The sequence below is a fragment of the Canis lupus genome, chromosome 7, assembly GCF_003254725.2.
Source record: "Canis lupus dingo isolate Sandy chromosome 7, ASM325472v2, whole genome shotgun sequence".
In the NCBI taxonomy this organism is placed as follows: Eukaryota; Metazoa; Chordata; class Mammalia; order Carnivora; family Canidae; genus Canis; species Canis lupus.
Window position 1 is genome coordinate 64529026 of NC_064249.1, and position 21200 is coordinate 64550225.

General features: G+C 45.0%; 1 protein-coding gene across 1 annotated transcript in view; it reads left to right on the plus strand.

Annotated features, from left to right (window-relative positions):
• The window catches only part of NPC1 (NPC intracellular cholesterol transporter 1), a 52919-nt gene that overhangs the window by 30482 nt on the left and 1237 nt on the right, over window positions 1-21200 (plus strand). Inside the window, exons 10-24 of the mRNA XM_025429310.3 lie at window positions 2697-2797; window positions 5423-5525; window positions 8248-8437; window positions 9003-9185; window positions 10125-10239; window positions 12348-12475; window positions 12568-12708; window positions 14182-14271; window positions 14715-14902; window positions 15511-15626; window positions 16499-16628; window positions 17952-18152; window positions 19136-19367; window positions 20078-20191; window positions 20888-21050. Coding sequence (XP_025285095.1) covers window positions 2697-2797; window positions 5423-5525; window positions 8248-8437; window positions 9003-9185; window positions 10125-10239; window positions 12348-12475; window positions 12568-12708; window positions 14182-14271; window positions 14715-14902; window positions 15511-15626; window positions 16499-16628; window positions 17952-18152; window positions 19136-19367; window positions 20078-20191; window positions 20888-21050 — 2195 coding nt within the window. The remainder of the gene's footprint in view (window positions 1-2696; window positions 2798-5422; window positions 5526-8247; window positions 8438-9002; window positions 9186-10124; window positions 10240-12347; window positions 12476-12567; window positions 12709-14181; window positions 14272-14714; window positions 14903-15510; window positions 15627-16498; window positions 16629-17951; window positions 18153-19135; window positions 19368-20077; window positions 20192-20887; window positions 21051-21200) is intronic.

Consider the following 21200-nt stretch of genomic DNA (forward strand, 5'->3'; position numbering starts at 1 on the left):
ACACCTGCTCAAACAGAAAGGAGAGGAGGGTGCCTGTGAATATCAGAGGGAAAAGTGTTCCAAGTATACAGGTAGCATGTACAAAGATCCTAGGGTGGGAGTGTTCATGGTGTATAATCAAGGAATGGCAGGTACCACGCAGCCTTACACTCATGCCTAGAATGACAGCACATAGTTGCACCTGCTACACCAGCAGTGGTATCATAGTACAAAAACAGAAACCTAGAGTCCTTTTTATTGTCTTTCAAATAGGAATTTATCCCATGATATCAAATTATTTTTAAAATATTGGGGCACCTGGGTGGCTGGATTGGTTAAACATCCAACTCTTGGGTTTCAGCTCAGATCATGATCTCGGGGTTGTGATATCAAGCCCCAGGTCAGGCTTCACGTTCAGCATAAAATCTGCTGGAGTCTCTGCCTATCCCTTTTTCACCCCTTCAGCCCCTCTCATGCATGTGTGCGTGCTCTCTCGCTCAAAATAAATAAAATGAAATAAAATGTGCAGGGTCCCCTTGAGAAGTAGGATTGGTACACAGTTTAGATTGGAGGGCATTGAAGGTGCTTCCCATTGGAGGCACATCTAGCCGGGCAGGCTGCATTTATCATTTGCGTTGGTCACAGTGCTAGGTGACCTGTGAGGTGATCTTTAGGCCTGTGCCCTTGCCAGGGAGAGCAGCCTGCACTGGTAGGCCTGCTGTCCCTAAGTGCCCTGACCTGGCCTGGAGACAGCTGTTCAGCCAAACAACCACCATGGCTGTTGCATCATCGTGGGGACAGAGAGATTATTTCTTACTACTTTTTTTTAAAGATTTGCTTATTTTAGAGAGAGCAGGAGTGCATGCAAGTCGAGAGAGGGACAGAGGGAGAGAATCTTTCAAGCAGACTCCCCACTGAGCACAGAGCCCATGACCCATGAAATCATGACCTGAACTGTAACCAAGAATCTGATGCCCAACTGACTGAGCTACCCAGGGGCCCCTACTCCTTGTCACTTTTGAGTGTGCTGTCAACTAACCACATATCTGGAGCCAGCCACTCTGATGAATGGTTTGGTTCTGTTTTATTTTTTAAGTTCTGTTTAAAATCAGAATTTAAGTTCTGTTCTATTTTGTTACTGGGATGTGGTTTTTAGGTGGTTAGGTTGTGTTTGCTCTTTTTCAAGGAGGTCACCTCTAAGAAATATGGGCTCTCCCCATAAAACAGTAAGTGTGTGCCTCTACACCCTAAACCAGCATTCTCTGCAGGAGAGATTGGTACAGGGCAGCCATGGGCAAATTAAAAAATTGAAAAAAAAATAATGTTCCTCAATATTTATATTTAAAAGACAAAGCTGTTTACTCCCTGTCTTACAAAATGAAAGTCAACAAAATTTTGGCAGTGAGGGAGATGCATGAGACTTGTGTTTTATCTATGGTGGGTTGTGGTTCGGGTTGGTGTGGAAACTTTGCTGTGAATCTTTGTGTGCTCCTGGTTGCCCTTCCGTGTTTCCGGCTCTCCCCTCCCTCCTCACCAACTTTTCGTGGGCTTTTCCCCCAGAGGTCCTGCAGGAATGACAAACCCGGCGCACCCAGAACCAAGCACAGATCCCCTACTTTCCCCATACCCCCCATACCGTGTAATGGCACCAACATCGACCAGTTACTCAAACCGGAGGCGCTCTCTCTGCATCCTTCCTCATCCTTACCTCCCTCATGTGATTCTTGTGGATTTTAACCTCTGAATGAGCCCTCAAATCCACAATGTGGTGGGAGAGTCCCATGTGTGGGTTGATGGGACCTGGCTTCTGGGTTTTCCCCAGGCAAGGGCCTGACATCCGGGGCCTGAGCCCATCGGCCACGGGCTCTGAAGGTCTGCAGTTCGTGTTCTCTGTGAGAACCTTCCTAGGGGCCCAGCAGAGTTCTGGCTTAGGAGGTGTCCTGAAATGCTGGTCCCTGTACTGGCTGTCTTCACTGCACCGTCCTTGCCTAGACCCTTGCACAAACCTGACTGGTCTGCAGGCTTTTCCTTCTCACTTCCAGACCTTCCTCCACTTTAGCATTTGAGTTACCTGGGTAAAACAGCTCACGACATCCTTTTTCCCAGGGTCTCTCATTATTCCCCACTCCCTGCAGGGTGATAATCCAAACCACAGAGCATGGCACTTAATCCTTTTTTTCATTGTCTATCCCTCACCGTTTCCAACTGTCCTTTCCCTCAAAAGTCCTCCCCTTTGTGGGTGTGCCATGCTCTAGACGGGACTTGGCGTGGCTCCTCACACTGCCATCTTGTTGCTCTCTTCTCTCACGTATCCGTTCTCTCTCTCTTCCTTGCCCAAGTTGGCATTGTAGGAGCACCCTCACATCCCTCTCTCCCTCTCCCCCCCCCCCCAAGTGGATTCTCCTCCAGCCTTAGAGACCTGCTTCTCTAAAGCCTGAATTTGGTTGCATTCTTCTTTGTGTATTAGCTGCTCCTCTGCGCCATGCACCATGTGCTGTGTCATACTGCATCGTGCTGTGTTTGCCTGCCTGCCGCTCAGTGGTTCTGAGCTCCTGAAGGCAAGTGTTGAACTGTGTTACTCACCTAAGGAACCGCAGGGTCAAATTGTGCTTCGGATATAATCGGCATCTTTAACTGTTCGTTGGGTAAATGTTTAGGTCTCTGTGATGTCTTGAGGCTTGTTCTAACTGGGAGATGTTTTCTAAACTGTTTCTCAGGGCTCCTGCATCTCTGAATGATACCAGTTTGCTCCATGATCCTTGCCTGGGTACATTTGGTGGGCCAGTGTTCCCGTGGCTTGTGTTAGGAGGCTATGATGGTAAGTAAGAGAAGCTTCTACTTTTCCTCTTAGATAAAGTAGTCTTGGTTCTGTCATGGACAGTCAAGTGGCAATTATGAAGATTTCATCAGTTGAACAATCTTACTCATTCCCTATCTCTTAAATCTCAAGTGTAGACTTGCTTTGGGTTTTGGCTTTGGGTTTTCTTCTGAGTTGAAAAGAAGTAGATGGTGTTAGCCTTCATAAAGTCACACTTGAAAAGCCAAGGACTTTTCCCCACAATATTATAATTACGCACCTCCACCTAACTCATTATTCAGTTTCAAGGACTTCAAGGAACCCTTAGGGAGTTGTGGGACCTCAGGTTAAGAATATCTATGGGGGCACTTGGGTGACTCCATTGGTTAAGCATCTGCCTTTGGCTCAGGTCATGATCTCAGAGTTCTGGAATCAAGCCCCACATCAGGCTTCCTGCTCAGCAGGGAAACTGCCATTCACCCTGCTCGTGCACTCTCCCCCTCTCTCTCAAATAAATAAAATCTTAAAAAAAAAAAAAAAAAAGAACGTCTGTAATGGGAGAAAGATAACATGAGATATGGGGAAAAAGAAAGAAAGTTGTTCTGTTTTCCTCCTAAACCAGTTGGTTAAGAATTGAGACACTTCTGTAGGAGGAGGAGCAGTTTGCTCTTTGCCAGTTCTTGTAGACCTGGAACAGACCGCACCAGCTATGACGGGGTCATGATTCAGGTGACATCTTTGGCATCTGAGGCCTAATTAGGCAATTCAACAGGTTTTTATTCAGCCCAGGGAAGCCAATTAGATATTGTTCTCCTCACTCCAAAGGAGGGGAGAAGCCATATCTATATTTAAATTTTACTCTGCCTCATAAAATGCCACTTCTAATAGGTGGAAAAATGATGATGTCATTGACTGGCAAGCCAAGGCCATCAAAATTTAATTTGATCTCTATCTTAATCCTTCCATCCAAATAAACTACAGATGTGTCAAAAACAGATATATAATAAGTGAAGCTATTAAAAATCTAGAAGAAAAAAAAATCTAGAAGAAAATGTGGGAGGAATTTTTAAAAATAATTTTAAAACGGAAAAAGCATTTCTAAGCAAGACACAAAACCCAGAAGCCACTAAAGGAAACATTGATAACTTTGACTACATAAGAATTTAAAATTCCTATTGAGAAAACAAACATCATAAAGTCCAAAAAAAAAAAAAAAAAGGGCAACTAAACTGGAGGGGGCAGAAAACCACATACATAACAAACAGGGTGTCATTAATATATGAAGGGCTCTTGTTAAAAAAAAAAAAAAAAGTGAGCAACCCAGAAGAAAAGTGGGCAAAGCCTTGTGAAAGTTAACAAAAGAAAAAATACATGTTGTGTCTATTAATTATATGTGGAAAGTACTCAGTCTCACTCCTAGATAGTGAAATGTACCTCACATTAATCTTTCTACCTAACACAGGGGCAAAGACCTAAGATTTTGATAAACCCTGGTGGGTGAAACCTGGTGGGGACCCCATTGTTAGCGGAGTGTAAATGATTCCTAGAATTGAATGTAAGCAGCAGGAAGGCAGGCATTTTCCTCTTGTTTGTTCACTGACATATATCCATACTACCTAAAATAATGCCTGTCATGAAGAAGGATCTCAGTAAATATCGTGTTGAATAAAGAAATGAAAAAAAGGATAGCCTCTTTGGAGGGCACTTTGAGGGAATTTATCAATATTAGAATTGCACATACTTCTTAATTCAGTGCTAGTACTTGTAAGAATTGATTCTCCAAATACGTATTTTATACATGAAAAAGTACTTACACCAGGTTATTCTTTGTAGTATTTTTGTTTATAATTTTTAAAAACTGCAAAAATGTCATCAACTGGAGGTTGGTTAAATTATGCTAGAAAATAGGATACAGCAGAAAAAAAAAGAATAAGGAAACTCTTTATGTCTTAAAATGGAGTCATCTCCAAGATAAAAATTTAAAAATGTAATATGCAGAACAGCGTGTTCCTATTCGTGTAAATAAGAAGGAAAGGGGAAGAACAAATGTGTTTGCTTGGGCCTGCATGGACTATCTCTGGGAATATCTCAGATGGCAGAGAGGAAAAGTAGGAGCATGAAGGGAGGACTTAGGCGGGGCGGGGAATCACCTTTCTGCCTGAAATTTTTCCCACACTACATAATTTTGTTTGTTTTAGAGAGAGAGAAAGCATGCGAGCAGCAGGGTGTGGGGAAGGGCAGAGGGAGAAGGGGAGAGAGAATCTCAAGCTGACTCCATACCCAGTGTAGATCCTGATGTGGGGCTTGATCTCATCACCCTGAGATCATGACATGAGTCAAAATCAAGAGTCTGTCACTTAACCAACTGAGCCACCAGGTGCCTCACGTGCTACATAGTTTAACAAAACAAAACAACAACAAAAAAGTTACTTGTCCTGAATGAACCTGCCTACGTCAGATAGATGTATTTATTCATTAACTGAGCTGCATAGACACTGTGTCAGTGAACTTCTGGTTTTTGTTCTCAGAGCAGTCTATAGCCCTCGTGAGAAATCAGTCACCTCACTGCCACGTGATTTTTCCCTCGTGTGTATCTGATTTTCTGCACACTTCCCATATGCTTGATGTCACGTTTTTCCTTTCCAGATCAAAACTACAATAATGCTACAGCCCTTGTGATTACCTTTCCTGTCAATAATTACTACAATGATACAGAGAAGCTCCAGAGGGCCCAGGCCTGGGAAAAAGAGTGAGTTGCTGTCTTTGTCTGTGGAAAACCAGATGCTAGCACAACGCACTTCAGCCTCATTCAGCTAAATTAGCCAACAGCAGATCTAAGTCATTTTTTTTTTCACTTGGCACTAATGATGCTCAGAAAAACATCTGTACATCAGTTCAACTGCAAACCTTGTGTAAATAGATATCCCCGCACAGGAATGCAGAAGTCTGCGCAGGAGAAATGTTTCATGCCCCCATTCCTTAGAGCAAGCCCCCAGGAGCAAGCTGGGTGCATGGTAGTAAGGGTTGTGCACGCTGGGAGATCACGCAGTCACTAAAGAGAGGCAAATTGATGGTTCCAGATATAGGATGTAAAAGCTAAAATCAACATGGCTGGGATTATATGTGCTATACACGCTGTCCATCCGTAGAAAAAATATCAAGCACAGGACCCTGGGAAATCATTACCTGTATGTAACCCCTAGTGAATAGGACAGAGGGCTGAGGAGGACAGGGCATTTTGACCCTTTCTACTTTTCAGTGCTTTTTTTTTTTTTTTTAACAGCTTTGTTGGAATATAAATCCCATACCATACACTATACCCAATTAAATTATATAATCTAGGAGCTTTTAGTAGATTCATGGATATGCAAGTGTCACCACAGTGAATTCAAGAACGTTTTTCTTTCTAAATCTTAAAAATCTTTAGTTATCATCCTCTGCTCCTCATCCTCCCACCTCCCAGCCCTACAAAACCATTAATCTACTTTCTGTGTCCATATGTTATTGTATTCTGGACATTTATATGAATGGAAGCATACATGTGAACTTCTGTGTCTGGTTGCTTCCTCACTTAGTGTGTTTTCAGGGTTTATCCAAGTTCTAGGATGTATTAGCACCTCATTCCTTTTTATGGCTGCGTAATGTTTGGTCCTATGGATATGCCACATTTGATCCATTCATCAGTTGACGCACATTTGGATTGTTCCTGCCTTTTGGCCATTGTGAATAATGCTGCTGTAGACATTCATATGCAGGTTTTTGTATGAACTTAATATGTTTTCATTTCTCTTGGAAATATACCTAAGTAAGGGTAGAATTTCTGGCTCATATGGTGACTCTTTGAAGAACTGCAAGATTATTTTCCACAGTGGCTGCACCTTTTACATTCCCACCAGCCTGTGGGTTCTGCTTTTCCATATCCTCGCCAACACTTACCACGTGACCTTTTGGTTCTAGCCATCCTAGTGGGTGTGAGGTGGTACCTCATTGTGGTTTTGATTCGCATTTCCCTGATGGCTAATGATTTCAAACATCCTTTTTTTTTTTGTGCTAACTGACCATCTGTATAACTTCTGTGAAGGAATGTCTATTCCTATCCTTTGCCCATTTTTAACAGGATTATTTGTATTTTGATTATGAAAGTATAAGAATTCCTATATATTTTACAAATCTGTCAGATATATGACCTCCAGGTGTTTGCTCCCATTTTCTTTGTTTTGTTTATTTTTGTTTTCTTGCTGGTGTCCGCTGAAGCACAAGGTTTTAGTCTTGAAGTCCAATTTGTCTAGTTTTTTCTTTTGTTGCTCAAAGTTTTGGTGTCCTAAGAAACTACGACCTGATCCAAGGACATGGAGATTTATGCCTCTGTGTTCTTCTGAGGGTTTTATAGTTTAGCTCTCACATTTAGGTCTTAGATCCACTTGAGTTCATTTTTTTATGTAATGTGCTATCCAAATGATCCCAGACCATTTGTTGAAAAGGTTATTCTTTCTTTCATTAGATAGTCTTGCCACCTTGTCGAAAATTCAGTGAGCACAGATACAGTTTCTTTCTAGACTGTTACCTCTGTTCCTTTGATCTTTTTGCCTATCTTTGTGCTCGTACCACACTGTCTTGATTACTGTCATTGTATAGAAAGTGTGAAATCGAGAAGTGTGTGTCCTCCTCCTTTGTTCTTCCTGAAAAGGAAGGGTTTGGCTCCTCTGTCCCCTTTCAATTCCATATGGATTTTAGAATCAGCATATCTTTCTATCAAGAAGTCAGCTGGGATCCTGACAGGGATGGCATTGAATCTGTAAGTCAGAGGTTTGTTCTATGAGCATTTTTCTTTATTATAATATGCTTCATTTAGAAATCCTTTTTAGTAAAAAAGAAATGAAACCATGAATTAACTTTTTTTTTTGATGGAACACTTTATGAATTTGCATGTCATATCTACACAGGAGCCGAGCTAATAATCATTCCAGTTCTAGTATATGTGCTGCCAAAGCCAGCACCACGAACCAACTTTTACTTTTTTTATTTTTTATAATTTTTTAAAGATTTTTATTTATTCACGAGAGACAGAGACATAGGCAGGGGGAGAGGTAGGCTCCCCAAGGGGAGCCCAATGGTGAGACTCAATCCCAAGACTCTGGGATCACGACCTGAGCCAAAGGCAGACGCTCAACCACTGAGCCACCCAGGTGCCCAACGAACCAACCTTTAAACTTGTCCTAAACTTGTTTCAGGCAATAGAAACTTCGTCATGACTGGAACTTTATAATCTGGGGGTGTCTTACCTTCTGGCCTCTCCAGTGTCGAAAATCCTAATGTAGGGATACAGGTTAAGTAAGTGTGGCTTTTGTGTCCTATAAGTTGGGAAGAAGTCCTCACTTTAAAAAAAAAAAAAAAAAAAAAAAAAGGTCCTCACTTAGCTGTCACTAAGTTTTAACTACAAACTAAAAATATAAAATTTGCTCACTCTTCAGGTTTATTAATTTTGTGAAAAACTACGAGAATCCAAATCTGACCATTTCTTTCACTACTGAGCGAAGTATTGAGGATGAACTGAATCGGGAAAGTAACGGTGATGTCTTCACTGTTCTGATCAGCTATGCCGTCATGTTTCTATACATTTCCATAGCCTTGGGGCACATCAAAAGCTGTAGCAGGTTTCTAGTAAGTGGTGTGTGTGTGTGTGTGTGTGTGTTGGAGTGAAATGATGGTGCACAGCATGATGTCATATTTTTTGCCTCTATTTTTTTGCTTGTTTGTTTTAGGGAGGGGGCAGAGGGCCAGAGAGAGAGAGAAAGAGAGAATCCTAAATAGGCTCCATGCCTAGCCAGAGCCCAACCCTCCATCCCACAGCCCTGAGCCACAGGTGCCCCTGCCTCTACTTAGTTAATCTGAATTCATTATGTTCAAAACTGGTGTACATTCCCCTGTGTAACATTTCTATTTCCTGCACGTGTTTTCTTCAGTTCCAATTTTTTGGTTTATTTTAAACGTAGAATTTATTTCCCATAATCCAGGTTTTCCTAATTTGACCACACCATCACCGAAGAATGGAAACCCATAAAACATGTTGTTAGGGAAGAACTTGAACATTTTTCATATCTTCTCTCAAACTCAGAGAGGACTTTAGCTCCAAATAGACTATACCCAAAAAAAGGTATAATGACGACCTTTTAGTCATCGGAGTAAAATGATAACTGATGATTTGTGTCTTTGTTGCATATCACAGGTGGATTCTAAAATCTCCCTTGGCATCGCTGGGATCCTCATTGTGTTGAGCTCAGTGATGTGCTCATTGGGCATCTTCAGCTACTTTGGGATCCCCCTCACCCTCATCGTGATCGAAGTCATCCCATTCCTGGTGTTGGCTGTTGGGGTAGACAACATCTTCATTCTGGTCCAAACCTACCAGGTATATTTCCATAGTCTCACAGAGCTTGCTGTCTGACCAAGTAGGGGGCTGCATTAATGGCTGTTTCACTCCATGCAGAGTATTTGTGAATGTGGACAGTGAGGAAGCTTTTGTTTCCTGTTCTCTGTGTTGCTGGTTGGTGTCTGTAACTTGTTCGGGACATTTTGAGACCAAGAAATTCATCCTTCTGTTGGGTTGAGAGAATAAAGTGAGAATTTAGTTTTAAAGATTTTTTTTTTTTTAATTTGAAAGGGAGACAGTGCTGGGAGGAGCAGAGGCAGTGGGAGAAGCAGGCTTCACACTGAGCAGGGAGCACAACACAGGGCTCTATCCCAGGACCCCAGGATCATGACCTGAGCTGAAACCAGGAGTCGGATTCTTAACCGACTAAGTCACCCAAGTGCCCTGAAAATTCCATTTTAAATACATGTGCAAGAAGGGCTTGCATATTTCTGGAAAGTATTTTGGATACAACTGTTATTAAAATGAATCTCCAATAGTATGGAAGAATCAAAGATTTTTCAGAGATGCTACTAAAAAGAAGGGCAGCATAGGACTTGGTGATGTAGAAAATGGTCCCAATCAATTTCTTCTCTCCTGGTCTCCCTACTTGGGGACTCAGTGGCATATAAGAGTATAATTTAATGGTCCAGCCCCCTGCAGCATGCGTTGCGTGTATTTTCCTGACAAGATGATCCAGGCTTCCTTGAGCATCTCACCTATTACCTAGCTTAACTCTGGGGTTTAGGAATACCCTGGACAAATTACCATGATGAGTTGCAGGTCCCCCATCAAAAGTTTATCTACAGTAAGTAGAAGCTCCTAATCATTTGTCTTTACTATTGAATTAACACAGAGCAACAGTGAAGCAAAGAGATAGTCTTATTACTTAGAAATGTTAATTCCCTGTGTTTTGTTTTTTGGTTTTTTTTTTTTAAGCGCGATGAACGTCTTCAAGGAGAAACTCTGGAACAGCAGCTGGGCAGGGTCCTAGGAGAAGTGGCTCCTAGTATGTTCCTGTCCTCCTTTTCAGAGGCTGTAGCATTTTTCTTAGGTAATTTCTCTTTGAATTCTATCAATCCCACAGTTTTCTGAGCCTGGGAGTAGAAGGATCTGGGTATCTGAATGCGTCCCTTTGTGTTGCTTCCTTGTTTAAACAGCTTTACTCTGTAATCAGAAAGTATCAGAGTGGACCACAAGAAAAATTAGTGGCAGTATCTTGGGTATCATTTGGAAGTGTCCTCTTTTTTAGGGAGCGGGGCTGGGGGGCGGGCAGAGGGAGATTCTTAAGCGTCTCCACGCCCAGCACAGCGCTTGATCTCATGACCCTGAGATCATGACCTGAGCCGAAATCAAGAGTCGGGTGCTCAGCCACATGGGCCACCAGGGACCCCTCCTCTTTCTCATATTGTGTCAGTACAGTGTTAATGTCGGGGCCCAGGGTGACAGATACCTAGAACTCCTCTGCTGCTTCCCATTTTTGGCACCTGTGGCAAATGCTGATCTTTGAAATTGGCATTCTCATGCACCCACAGGATCCTTGCCAACACAGCACTTGAGCAGAATCCACAGGCACTGGCTTGCAGGGTGTTCACCAGTGTTCTCATAGGCAGTCTTCCTCTCTACACACAAATCCTCGAGGAAGCAGCCTCATTAATGAGCAGAGGTCCTCGGACTTCACCTCACTACAAGGAGCCAGAGTAAGCTGGAACAGAAACCAGCGCTTCTGTATTTCTTTCCTATGGAGAAATCACCAACCAGCCTTCCTCACAGGGCTGCCTGCCCCCACGTCTGGTGCGTGGTAGTGGCAGGAAGAGAAAACAGTCCGTTTTCTCAGGAGGAGGCTGGATTAGAATTGCCCGGCAGGTCCAGAGAAGACACACGATCCATGGACTACAAACAGACCTGCCTCCATGGGCTACCGGGCCATCCTGCAGGGCTGTTACAGCATCATCGAAGGCAGCATTCTTTCAAAACAGACACGCACCACTATACTGGTCTTCGTTTCTACAAAGCAATGCGCTTTGAAACCTGTGGTCCTTACTCTTCCTTTTGATGGATACAGGTGCAAAGAAGTTATTTTTCTGATTTTCTCATCAGAAAATGTGATGAGAATAGCAGCTGACACTGTGCCTCAAGGCTGGAGTGATATGGGGGGGAACAGTGGGGGTTGTGGCACGCAGAGGACACAGGCCTCAAAAAGGCAGTTCCATGTTGCTGGGCCAGTGCTGTTAGGTCCAGTTTGTTTGTTGCTCTTTCTTTTCTTTTTTTTTTTTTCTCTGTGAATCTAGATTTTTGTGTCAGGTTTCACTGTTGAATATTGGCTACTTTTTAGAAGAACTGGTTATTCATCCTAAAATGGATTGATCTAATATGGACCATACCAGGTACATCTGGCCGTGGGCTGCCAGTTTGCAGTTTCCATGTGAACCCAGTACTTCTGACTGGGAGCACCCTCATTTGGTTGTAAAGAAAGTGGGAGACTAATGTTGATGTAATAGCAGATTGAAAATACTGTTCCTGGGCCCCTGGGTGGCTCATTTGGTTAAGCGTCTACCTTTGGCTCAGGTCATGATCCCAGCCCTACATCAGGCTCCCTGCTCAGCAAGGAATCTGCTTCTCCCTCTGCCCCTCCCCCTGCTCATAATCTTTCTCTCTCTCTTTCTCTCTCTCTCAAATAAATGAATAAAATCTAAAAACAAAACAAAACAAAAAAAACCAAAAAACACTGTTCCTCTCTAGAGCAAAGCATAGAAGGTACCGTAAGAAATTACCTATACTGATGGTTCCCAGAGTTTACTGTGCGTAAATTCATCTGGAGAGCCTGTCAAATACAGTTGAATTGGGCATGAATTCCCACTGTTGTGATTAAGTAGGATGGGGGTAGTGCCCAGGGACCTGCATTTTGAACTCCCCAAGCGGCTCCCGTGGCAAGAGCATTTTGTACAACACCAGGCTTATGGACCCGTCTTGAGTTCTGGTATGACGTCCACAGGCGGCGGCGGCATTCCCCAGGGTGGGGGGTAGTGTGGGAAGGACGGGTCTTCTTGTGGCTGCGGCCTGCTCCGGCCCCTTGTGTTCCCATGTACGCATGAGTGAGAGGACTGCACAGAGTCCCCTGCTGGCAGTAGCAGTGATGCAGCAGCCTCTGTCCCCCTGCAGGAGCCTTGTCACAGATGCCCGCAGTGCACACTTTCTCTCTGTTTGCCGGGATGGCGGTCCTCATTGACTTCCTTCTTCAGATTACCTGTTTTGTGAGTCTCTTGGGGTTAGACCTTAAGCGTCAAGAGGTGAGTCGTTGTCAGGAGTACAGCCTGTTTAGAGTCTCGGGTCCAAGGAGGCAGCAGGAGGGCATGACCTTTGTTCCTCTTTGTCCACTCAGAAAAATCGCCTGGACGTCCTTTGCTGTCTCACAGGCTCTGAAGGTGGAACCGGCATCCAGGCCTCAGAAAGCTGCTTATTTCGGTTCTTCAAAAACTCCTACTCCCCATTTCTGCTTAAGGATTGGATGCGGCCCATTGTGGTAAGAGTCTCTCTGTGGTTTTCCTCTATTTTCTCCCCAAAACAGATGTGTCACCTGCCGTCTTAGAAATCAACTTGGGGGATCCCTGCGTGGTGCAGCGGTTTGGCGCCTGCCTTTGGCCCAGGGCGGGATCCTGGAGACCCGGGATCAAATCCCACGTCAGGCTCCCGGTGCATGGAGCCTGCTTCTCCCTCTGCCTGTGTTTCTGCCTCTCTCTCTCTCTCTCTCTCTGTGTGTGTGACTATCGTAAATTAAAAAAAAAAAAGAAAAAAAAGTTTAAAAGAAATCAACTTGGGTGGGGCACCTGGGTGGCTCACTCAGTTAAGCTGTAACTTAACTGCATCCAACTCTTAACTTCAGCTCAGGTCGTGGGATCAAGCCCTGTGTCAGGCGCCCTGCTCAGTGTACTCTGCTTTTCCCTCTCCTCCTTCTCCTCCCCCTGCTCATGTGCACACCCTTTCTCTCTAAAATAAATAAATAAAATCTTAAAAAAAAAAAAGATATCAGCTTGGGAAGGAGATTCTGACAGCTGTTAAGTATATATACAAAATTGCAAAAGCAAATATGTGCAAGTATGTAGAATATTTTTCTAGCTGGCTTTTAGCAGTCATTCAGTTTTTATTTTGAAATAATTACACACATATACATAAAAAAATTACAGATTCATAGAAAGTTGTAAGGATAGTAGAGAGATGACCCAGGTACCCCTCACCCAGCTTCTTGCCGTGGTCTTACATAATTGTAGTTCAATGGCAAAACCAGGAATTTGACATTGGCACAGTGTCTGTGTCTAGTTCTGAGTCACTTAATCACATGTGCAGATTGCAATAACCAGCACTGCGATCGAGATCCAGAACTGTTGTCACAGCAGTCTCCTTCACGATGTCCCTTTATAGTGCCATGAGCCTCCTCCCCACACCACCCACTGTCCCTAATCCTTGCAACCATGCAAGAGCATTTTGTCATTTATATACTGGCTGTAGCCAACAATAACCCATCACTTCTCTACTAAAAGAACATAATTTAAAAATAAAAAATAAAAATAAAAGAACATAATTAGTCTCCGATAATGGTAAAGTAATAGAAATACTTAACATTTATCAAACATTTAATATTGGGTACTATGCTAACACCTGGATTATCCCTAGATTCTCTCATTTAATCCACAAGACTGTTTTATGTTACACATCTTTTTTTCCTGTTTACTGACGAGAAAATAGAAACCAAGAGAGGTTAAGTGACTTCTCCAGGGCCACCCAGTTTGTAAGTGGTGGAAGCAGGATTTGAACCCAGGTAGTTTGACTCTAGATACTCACATCTCAGCCACTACCCCTTCCTCTCTACTTTAACATGTCATGTAAACTTTTCAGTTGAGAAAAGTCCTGGGTTTTCTTATGTGTTTAAATTTTATTTATGTTCTTAAGCTCTAATACACAAAGCAGTCACCGTTTCATAACTCGCTTTTCATTCCAGATAGCGGTATTTGTGGGCATTCTCTCATTCAGTATCGCAGTCCTGAACAAAGTGGAGATTGGATTGGATCAGTCTCTTTCAATGCCAGATGTAAGCTGCTTTCTCTTTTATCTTGTTTAGTCAGTGATATGAATAAATTTTTCAAAACTTGCACACAGTTATTTTAAGTGGATGCCAGCTTCTAAATGCACGAGCTGACAGGTTCCCCTGGGTCATGAGGCCTGCCACAGAGCCCTGCCAGGGGGTCCCGTCTTAGCATTTGGGACTCTCGGGCCTCTGGGAAAGCCAGAGAAATCGAGCAGCAAGCCTCTTTCCTCGTGAGGTGTCCTCCTGATGGCGGGCCAGCCAGAGAAGTGCCTTGAGTGCAAGAAGGGTGAGGAGCAGGGAACTGGCTGAGTCAGGAATCCCAGGTCTGGGCTGAGGACATCTCGACAGCAGCCTTGCAGTGCTCTCTTCACCCTCAGCCATCGTCACCTCACCTAGACATCGTCAGCACGTTCATGCTTTGCCCTGTTCTTTGATCATTCTTTCAGGACTCCTACATGATGGATTATTTCAAGTCCCTCAAATACCTGCATGCAGGTCCCCCCGTGTACTTTGTCCTCGAGGAAGGACACGACTACACCTCTTTGGAAGGGCAGAACATGGTGTGCGGGGGCATGGGCTGCAATAATGACTCCCTGGTGCAGCAGATCTTCAGCGCGGCTCAGCTGGACAACTAGTCAGTACCGCCCAATGTTCTCCTCCTGTAGCAGCAGCCGTCAGAAGGGGCTCTTGGCCAGAGGCCCTGCGGGCCTGAAATTTCTTACTGAAAATAGATGTGCTTAGAAAGTGTGGTGTTCAGGATCATGGTAACTCTGGCTTTACCTAAGCAAAAGCTTTATTTTTTTTTCCATTATTTTTATTTTTATTTTTTTTAATAAAATAATTTTTTATTGGTGTTCAATTTACCAACATACAGAATAGCACCCAGTGTTCATCCCATCAAGTGTCCCCCTCAGTGCCCATCACCCACTCACCCCCACCCCCCGCCCTCCTCCCCTTCCACCACCCCCAGTTCGTTTCCCAGAGTTAGGAGTCTTTATGTTCTGTCTCCCTTTCAATAAGGGAAGGGAGAAGAAATGTGTGGGAGATATAAGCAAAAGCTTTAAAAGGATTCATTGACCAACTCCTATTCCGAAGGGTTTTCCCATTAAGTGGTGATGACGTCTGCCCTCTGATTGGGCAGCAGTATGACACCTAGGAAAGGAAGTTAGGTTTCGAGAAAAAGCACTGAATCTGCAGACTCCCCGCGGAGCAAGTCAGTAATATCTCCTTCCTTCTCGCTAGTACCCGCATAGGCTTTGCGCCCTCGTCCTGGATCGACGATTATTTTGATTGGGTCAAGCCTCAGTCTTCCTGCTGTAGAGTCTACAACAGCACAGATCAGTTCTGCAACGCCTCAGGTACTTTCATGTCCTTCTCCAGATCTTTGTGACATTATTCTTTAAACCTGATTTGCATTTCTCAGTTTATAGCTGTGATTATGCTGGCGCTGGTCCCACTTCCTTGGTCGCCATCTCTCTCTGGGCCATGCTCTTGGATGGATGTCATGTTTTTCTGTCTCCCCCTCCCTCTCCTCATGAGGCTGTAAGACAAACAGGGCCTCGGTCAGGGGACTCTTGTTTTCATAGTTTTCAGCGTTCTCTTCTCCCCAACAACACTAGTAGCGTCTTTTGGTTAGGATCTGGCTGTAGCATCTCACAGGTATGCTTCCCTTAGTTCTCACTGTTGCCCTGTAGTTTTGTTAGGAGCATTGAGGTTGCCCTTGAATTTCCTTTTCTTTTTCTTTTTTTTTTAAGAGAGAACAAGGAGGAGTTGGGAGGAGGAGGAAGAGAGGGAGAAGGAGAGAGAGAGAAAAAGAATCTTTAAGTAGACTCTGCTCAGCACAGAGCCTGACATGGGGCTCTATCTCATGACCCTGAGATAATGACCTGAGCCAAAATCAAGAGTCGGTCACTTATCTGACTGAGCCACCCAGGTGCCCCTGTCTTCAAATTTTCTTAATAAAAACATGGAAGCCTTGGGCTCTGATAGGACCAATTGCAGTCATCGTCAAAGAGAAAACCTGCTTTAGGGAATAGAGTTTGTACAGCCTGCCTCAGATGAAGATGGCATCTCCATTGTATTAGGCTATGAAAATCACGTGTGTTGGAAGCTTTTGGATCAGGAAAAAGATTGAGGAAAAGAATTCCCCTCATTTATCAATATCTTTACATGTTTTAAAAATAAATCTGGAGACCGGTTTTTCTCACATTGGCCCCCTCCTCTGTTCCAGTGGTTGACCCTGCCTGCGTCCGCTGCAGGCCTCTGACCCAGGAGGGCAAACGGAGGCCTCAGGGTGAAGACTTCATGAGATTCCTGCCCATGTTCCTTTCTGATAACCCAAACCCCAAGTGCGGCAAAGGGTAAGTGCCACTGAGCCGCTCAGATACCTGCCCTATTTTTCACTGGACAACTAGCAGAGGGCTGGGGTGGAAGCGGTTGTACCAGAAAGGTCTCTTCTCTTCCCTTACCCATCCTATCCCGATCCTTCTGTGAAAACAGAAAACCTAAAACACCTCTAAGGAAAGCTTCTCACCGTCTTCAACTGATACCACCCTGGCTCAAGCATTTGTTTCTTACTCTTGTCTCTGTGTCCTGGCTGTGCAAGTGGACGCGGAGCACTGAGCAGGTGTCTAGCAGGGCAGAAGGGGAGCGGGAACCTGTGGGGTTTCAGAATGTGTTCAAGTCCATCTGTGGGTGTCAGGGACAGCTTCTCTGCTTGGTAATGCCATCCTGAACTAAGGTTTAGATTCCTCTAGCCCCACTATTCTTCTCGCCAGCCCGTCTGGCTATGGGGCTATGGGCTGTTTCACTCCCCCATCTAGCCGAGCAGCCAGTTACCATGGAAGCAGGATGTCTGGGTCCAGAGACAGGGAAGAGGGCCGGAAGTCGGGCGGTGGGGGAGCGGGGATACGATTCAGAGCCTTCTGTAGGAGGAAGAGGAGTGTCTACACGTACGTTAGGTAAACTCAGGACTTCCCCTGTTTTTCCTAAGAATATGTATTTGACCAGAATCCCATCAGTTAGGCATGTATATCATGGCTGCACTTGGAGACCTATACTTGGTACGGTGGAAAGACTGTGCCTAAAAATAAAAACGAATATTGCAGCTTGGTCTGCTTGCAGACTTGAACACTTTGGCCTACATAAAACAAAGCAGAGCATGTTCAGCTTTTATGAAAGCAACAGCCTGCACTTACGGGAGCCACCTGCGTGCCAGGCACCTCATCCCCATCCTCGCCCTGATCACACAGCCTGTGAGTAGGTGGCAGAGGACACCGCCACCCAGATTCAGTTCCTTTGCCCAGGGTTCTGAGGCCAGTACGTGGCAGGACTGAGACCAGCCTCACGGCCACAGACTCCAGGGCCTTGTCCTTTCTCACCTCCTGTTACACAACACTGCTGAGCAAACGCCGTAAGGAAAACACATTTGATTGCGAGCAGAACCAGGTGTAGAAACAAGAGCCCCTCAGCACCCAAATGCCCAAAAGCAATAAAGAAAAGCCAGTGTGAGAGAGAATACGCCAAAACCTTCACTGTTCCCTTTTGGGGGGCCCTTCCCTGTCTCTAAGATGGTGGTCGATCTGACCTCTGAGCCCAGGGTCAGGTGGTTCCCATTAGCCTTGAGCGCTTCGGGTTCTGTGAGTACTTTCTGCAGCCTCTGACACCACCGAGTCTTCTCTTAGGGGACATGCTGCCTACGGCTCAGCAGTTAACCTCGTCGGCAATGACACGAGTGTCGGAGCCACTTACTTCATGACCTACCACACCGTGCTTCAGACCTCTGCTGACTTTACTGACGCCATGAGAAAAGCCATCCTCATTGCCAGTAACATCACCAAAACCATGAGCCTTAAAGGAAGCCACTACCGCGTGTTCCCATACAGGTAGTGTGAATTTTATAAATGAGGGGTCTTGCGTGAGGGTCTGCATCCTGGGGGCTCCTTTGGTGGGATGCTGCTCCTGGGCTTTCATTCTGGCACCTTCTCTGTCATGAGCACAAGCAAAAAGTAGCAAGGGGAGGTAGCGTCTGGGCGAGGAAGGCCAGGCTCTTGGGCACCCACCAAGGCCCGAGTGCTGGTTGCACAAAATTTGGTGTCTGGGCCAGAGCTCACAGTCTGCAAAGACCCACTCCCACACCGCAGTCCGGCGGGAGGGCACGGTCCTAGGGGACCAGGCTTCACAGAGAGGACTGAGCTGCCGTTCCAGGCCAGTAGCCACGGGTTATCCCTGACCACTGATTACCTGGGACAGTGCCTTTATGGAGGCTTTTCATTTTTGCTTGTTGGGTTTTTTTCTTATAAAAAAAAAAAAGCATTAGGAGATCCTGAATTTGGAAAATTTTGAAAAATAGAAGAAACAGGTGGTTTTTCCCCAGCCCTATGATCTTGCTTAAAGGAGTTCCAACCCATTCCTTGACAGGAGGACAGCCTGTTTTTTTCATGAAAGAAGTTCTCAGAGTGGGTGTCCTAATTCCTGAGAAGAGTGGGTTAACTTTGCCAAAAAAGCATTTTCTTCTCAGGCCCCGCATAGACTGCATTTGGCCTAAAGGAATTCTCAGGATAGATCAGGACTTGTTTTTTCAAAATACCACGAAATAGTCTCTGTAAATGCCTATGAAGTAGAATAGGTTGGTTCATGAACAGAAACTTTATACAAGATACACATTTTAGGTCATTATTCGGCCCTTTTTTGGGTGTCCGTGGTCAGAGTTTCATTTGAATTACTGCAGAGGAGTCTTGCCAAAACGGAGTTTTTATGCAAGAGGTATCTCTCAGAGTAGTTTGTCTTACAGTAGCGGCAGCATGGAAAACTAGATCCTCCAGAAGCAAGAACGAGCCGTAATGGAACCCTCTCCTCTCTTCTCCAGTGTGTTCTATGTCTTCTACGAACAGTACCTGACCATTATTGATGACACGATCTTTAACCTCAGCGTGTCACTGGGAGCCATCTTCTTGGTGACCTTGGTTCTCCTGGGCTGTGAACTGTGGTCTGCAGTGATCATGTGTGTCACCATTGCCATGATCTTGGTCAACATGTTTGGCGTCATGTGGCTGTGGGGCATCAGTCTGAACGCGGTTTCCTTGGTCAACCTGGTCATGGTGAGTCCTGGTCCGCTTGGTTTGTTCGTAACTCCCGGGTCACTTCTGTCAGCTGTTTCTTGGGGTCAGACCAAGGCCAGCTCTTGGACAGGTGAGAGGAGTGTTAATGGAGTGCAGGCGTGAGTGCTGCATAGAACAATGGACGTGTGACTTCATGGTGTTGCGGGGGTATTTGGCCCTGAACTTCTATACTGAAGGGTTTGCAAAAACATGACACGACACCCACTTTTTATTCATAAAAATGCTCCTTCCCAGAATTCTCTACCAGTACCTTTTGCTTCCCATGCAGTCGCCAGGTACTTTTTGATAGTCTCGAAGATAGGAGCATTTGAGAAAGTATTAAAATAGCATTTGTTTGTACTTAAGATATGAACACTGTTTTTGGAGGAGTGGCAGTGAGGCCCAAGTAAAGCAAATCTGATGACCCTGTGCTGGCTCTTGGGGGGTGGGGGCAACCTTGAGAGGCTTCAACAGATCCCCTGAAACAGGCCAATCTGCTATAGAGAAGAGCAGTTTTGGGCGCTGTGCCTTGAGGGTCCCATGGATCGTCCAGTACAGCTTCAGGTGGTGTGATGGGGGCAAGGGGATGCTTAGGGTTCCTGTGCCTCCCTGGGGCACCCTGCAAACCATGGGTCCTGCAAGAGAAGTGCCTGCCTGCTTAGGATTTTCAGCCGCAAAAGGGCAGTCGTAATGGAAGCCCTCTTTTCCAGAGCTGTGGCATCTCCGTGGAGTTCTGCAGCCACATAACGAGAGCGTTCACAGTGAGTGCGAAGGGCAGCCGCGTGGAACGGGCCGAAGAGGCGCTCTCTCACATGGGCAGTTCTGTGAGTAGCCTGGCCAGAGATTCAACATGAAGCACCCAGCTCATCAACTGAGTGCTTCTCAGGAACTGGGAAATTCAGTGGGGAAACCAGAATTTTAATTACTTCGTAACTCCCCAAGATGACTGGTCTTCGGGCATTTCATGAAATCGTTCTATCCGGAAATTTTTAGAACTGTTCCCTGTGGTGAATCCTTTATAGGCAGTGGAGCAGGAAAAAGAACAGAGGTTTGGTCTGAGGGCCAGGAGGCCTTTCCATGTAAAGCCCAGGCCAGGCACACATGCTGACCGCGAGGGAGCTGTGGTGCTCAGAGCCCGGAGCGTCGTCTTAGTTCAACCCCATAGCCTGCTTCTGCCTTTTAGTCAGTTACTTTGCTGCTCTAGAAAATACCATTCAATGAATGCTGTTTTATAACAGTTTGATACCTAATAGTTTTCATCTAAGAATATAAGGAAATCTCTGTGTAAAGACAGACTCCACTGTCTGTGCAGAATACATGCTTTTACCCTTAAGCCTTTTTTTCCCAGACCCATACACAGATCAAACCGTTTTGGGTAGAACAGAGTGCTTCTTACCCATAACTCTGAAAGCTGGGGTGAATTCACCGCCTGTTGCTTTGGGGCTTGCCCGTCAGAAAATCGCTACGTGAGGAATCAGAGTAGGTTGGTAACTGCTTCCCAACCCTGTCTCTTCTTTCAGGTGTTCAGTGGAATCACACTAACGAAATTTGGAGGGATTGTGGTGTTGGCCTTTGCCAAATCGCAGATTTTCCAGGTATTTTACTTCAGGATGTATCTGGCTATGGTCTTGCTGGGAGCCACGCACGGCTTGATATTCCTCCCTGTGTTACTCAGCTACATAGGTAAGCATTCTTCTGCAGCATTTAAACTTGTGCTAATGGTCATTTGATAAATGGTACTAAAAAAAAAAAAAATTCTGAGAGGAAGAAAACCCTGCCTGAGGGCTTCAATTAGTGAAGTGCTAACGGCTCTCCAGAGGTCCCCCACCACCA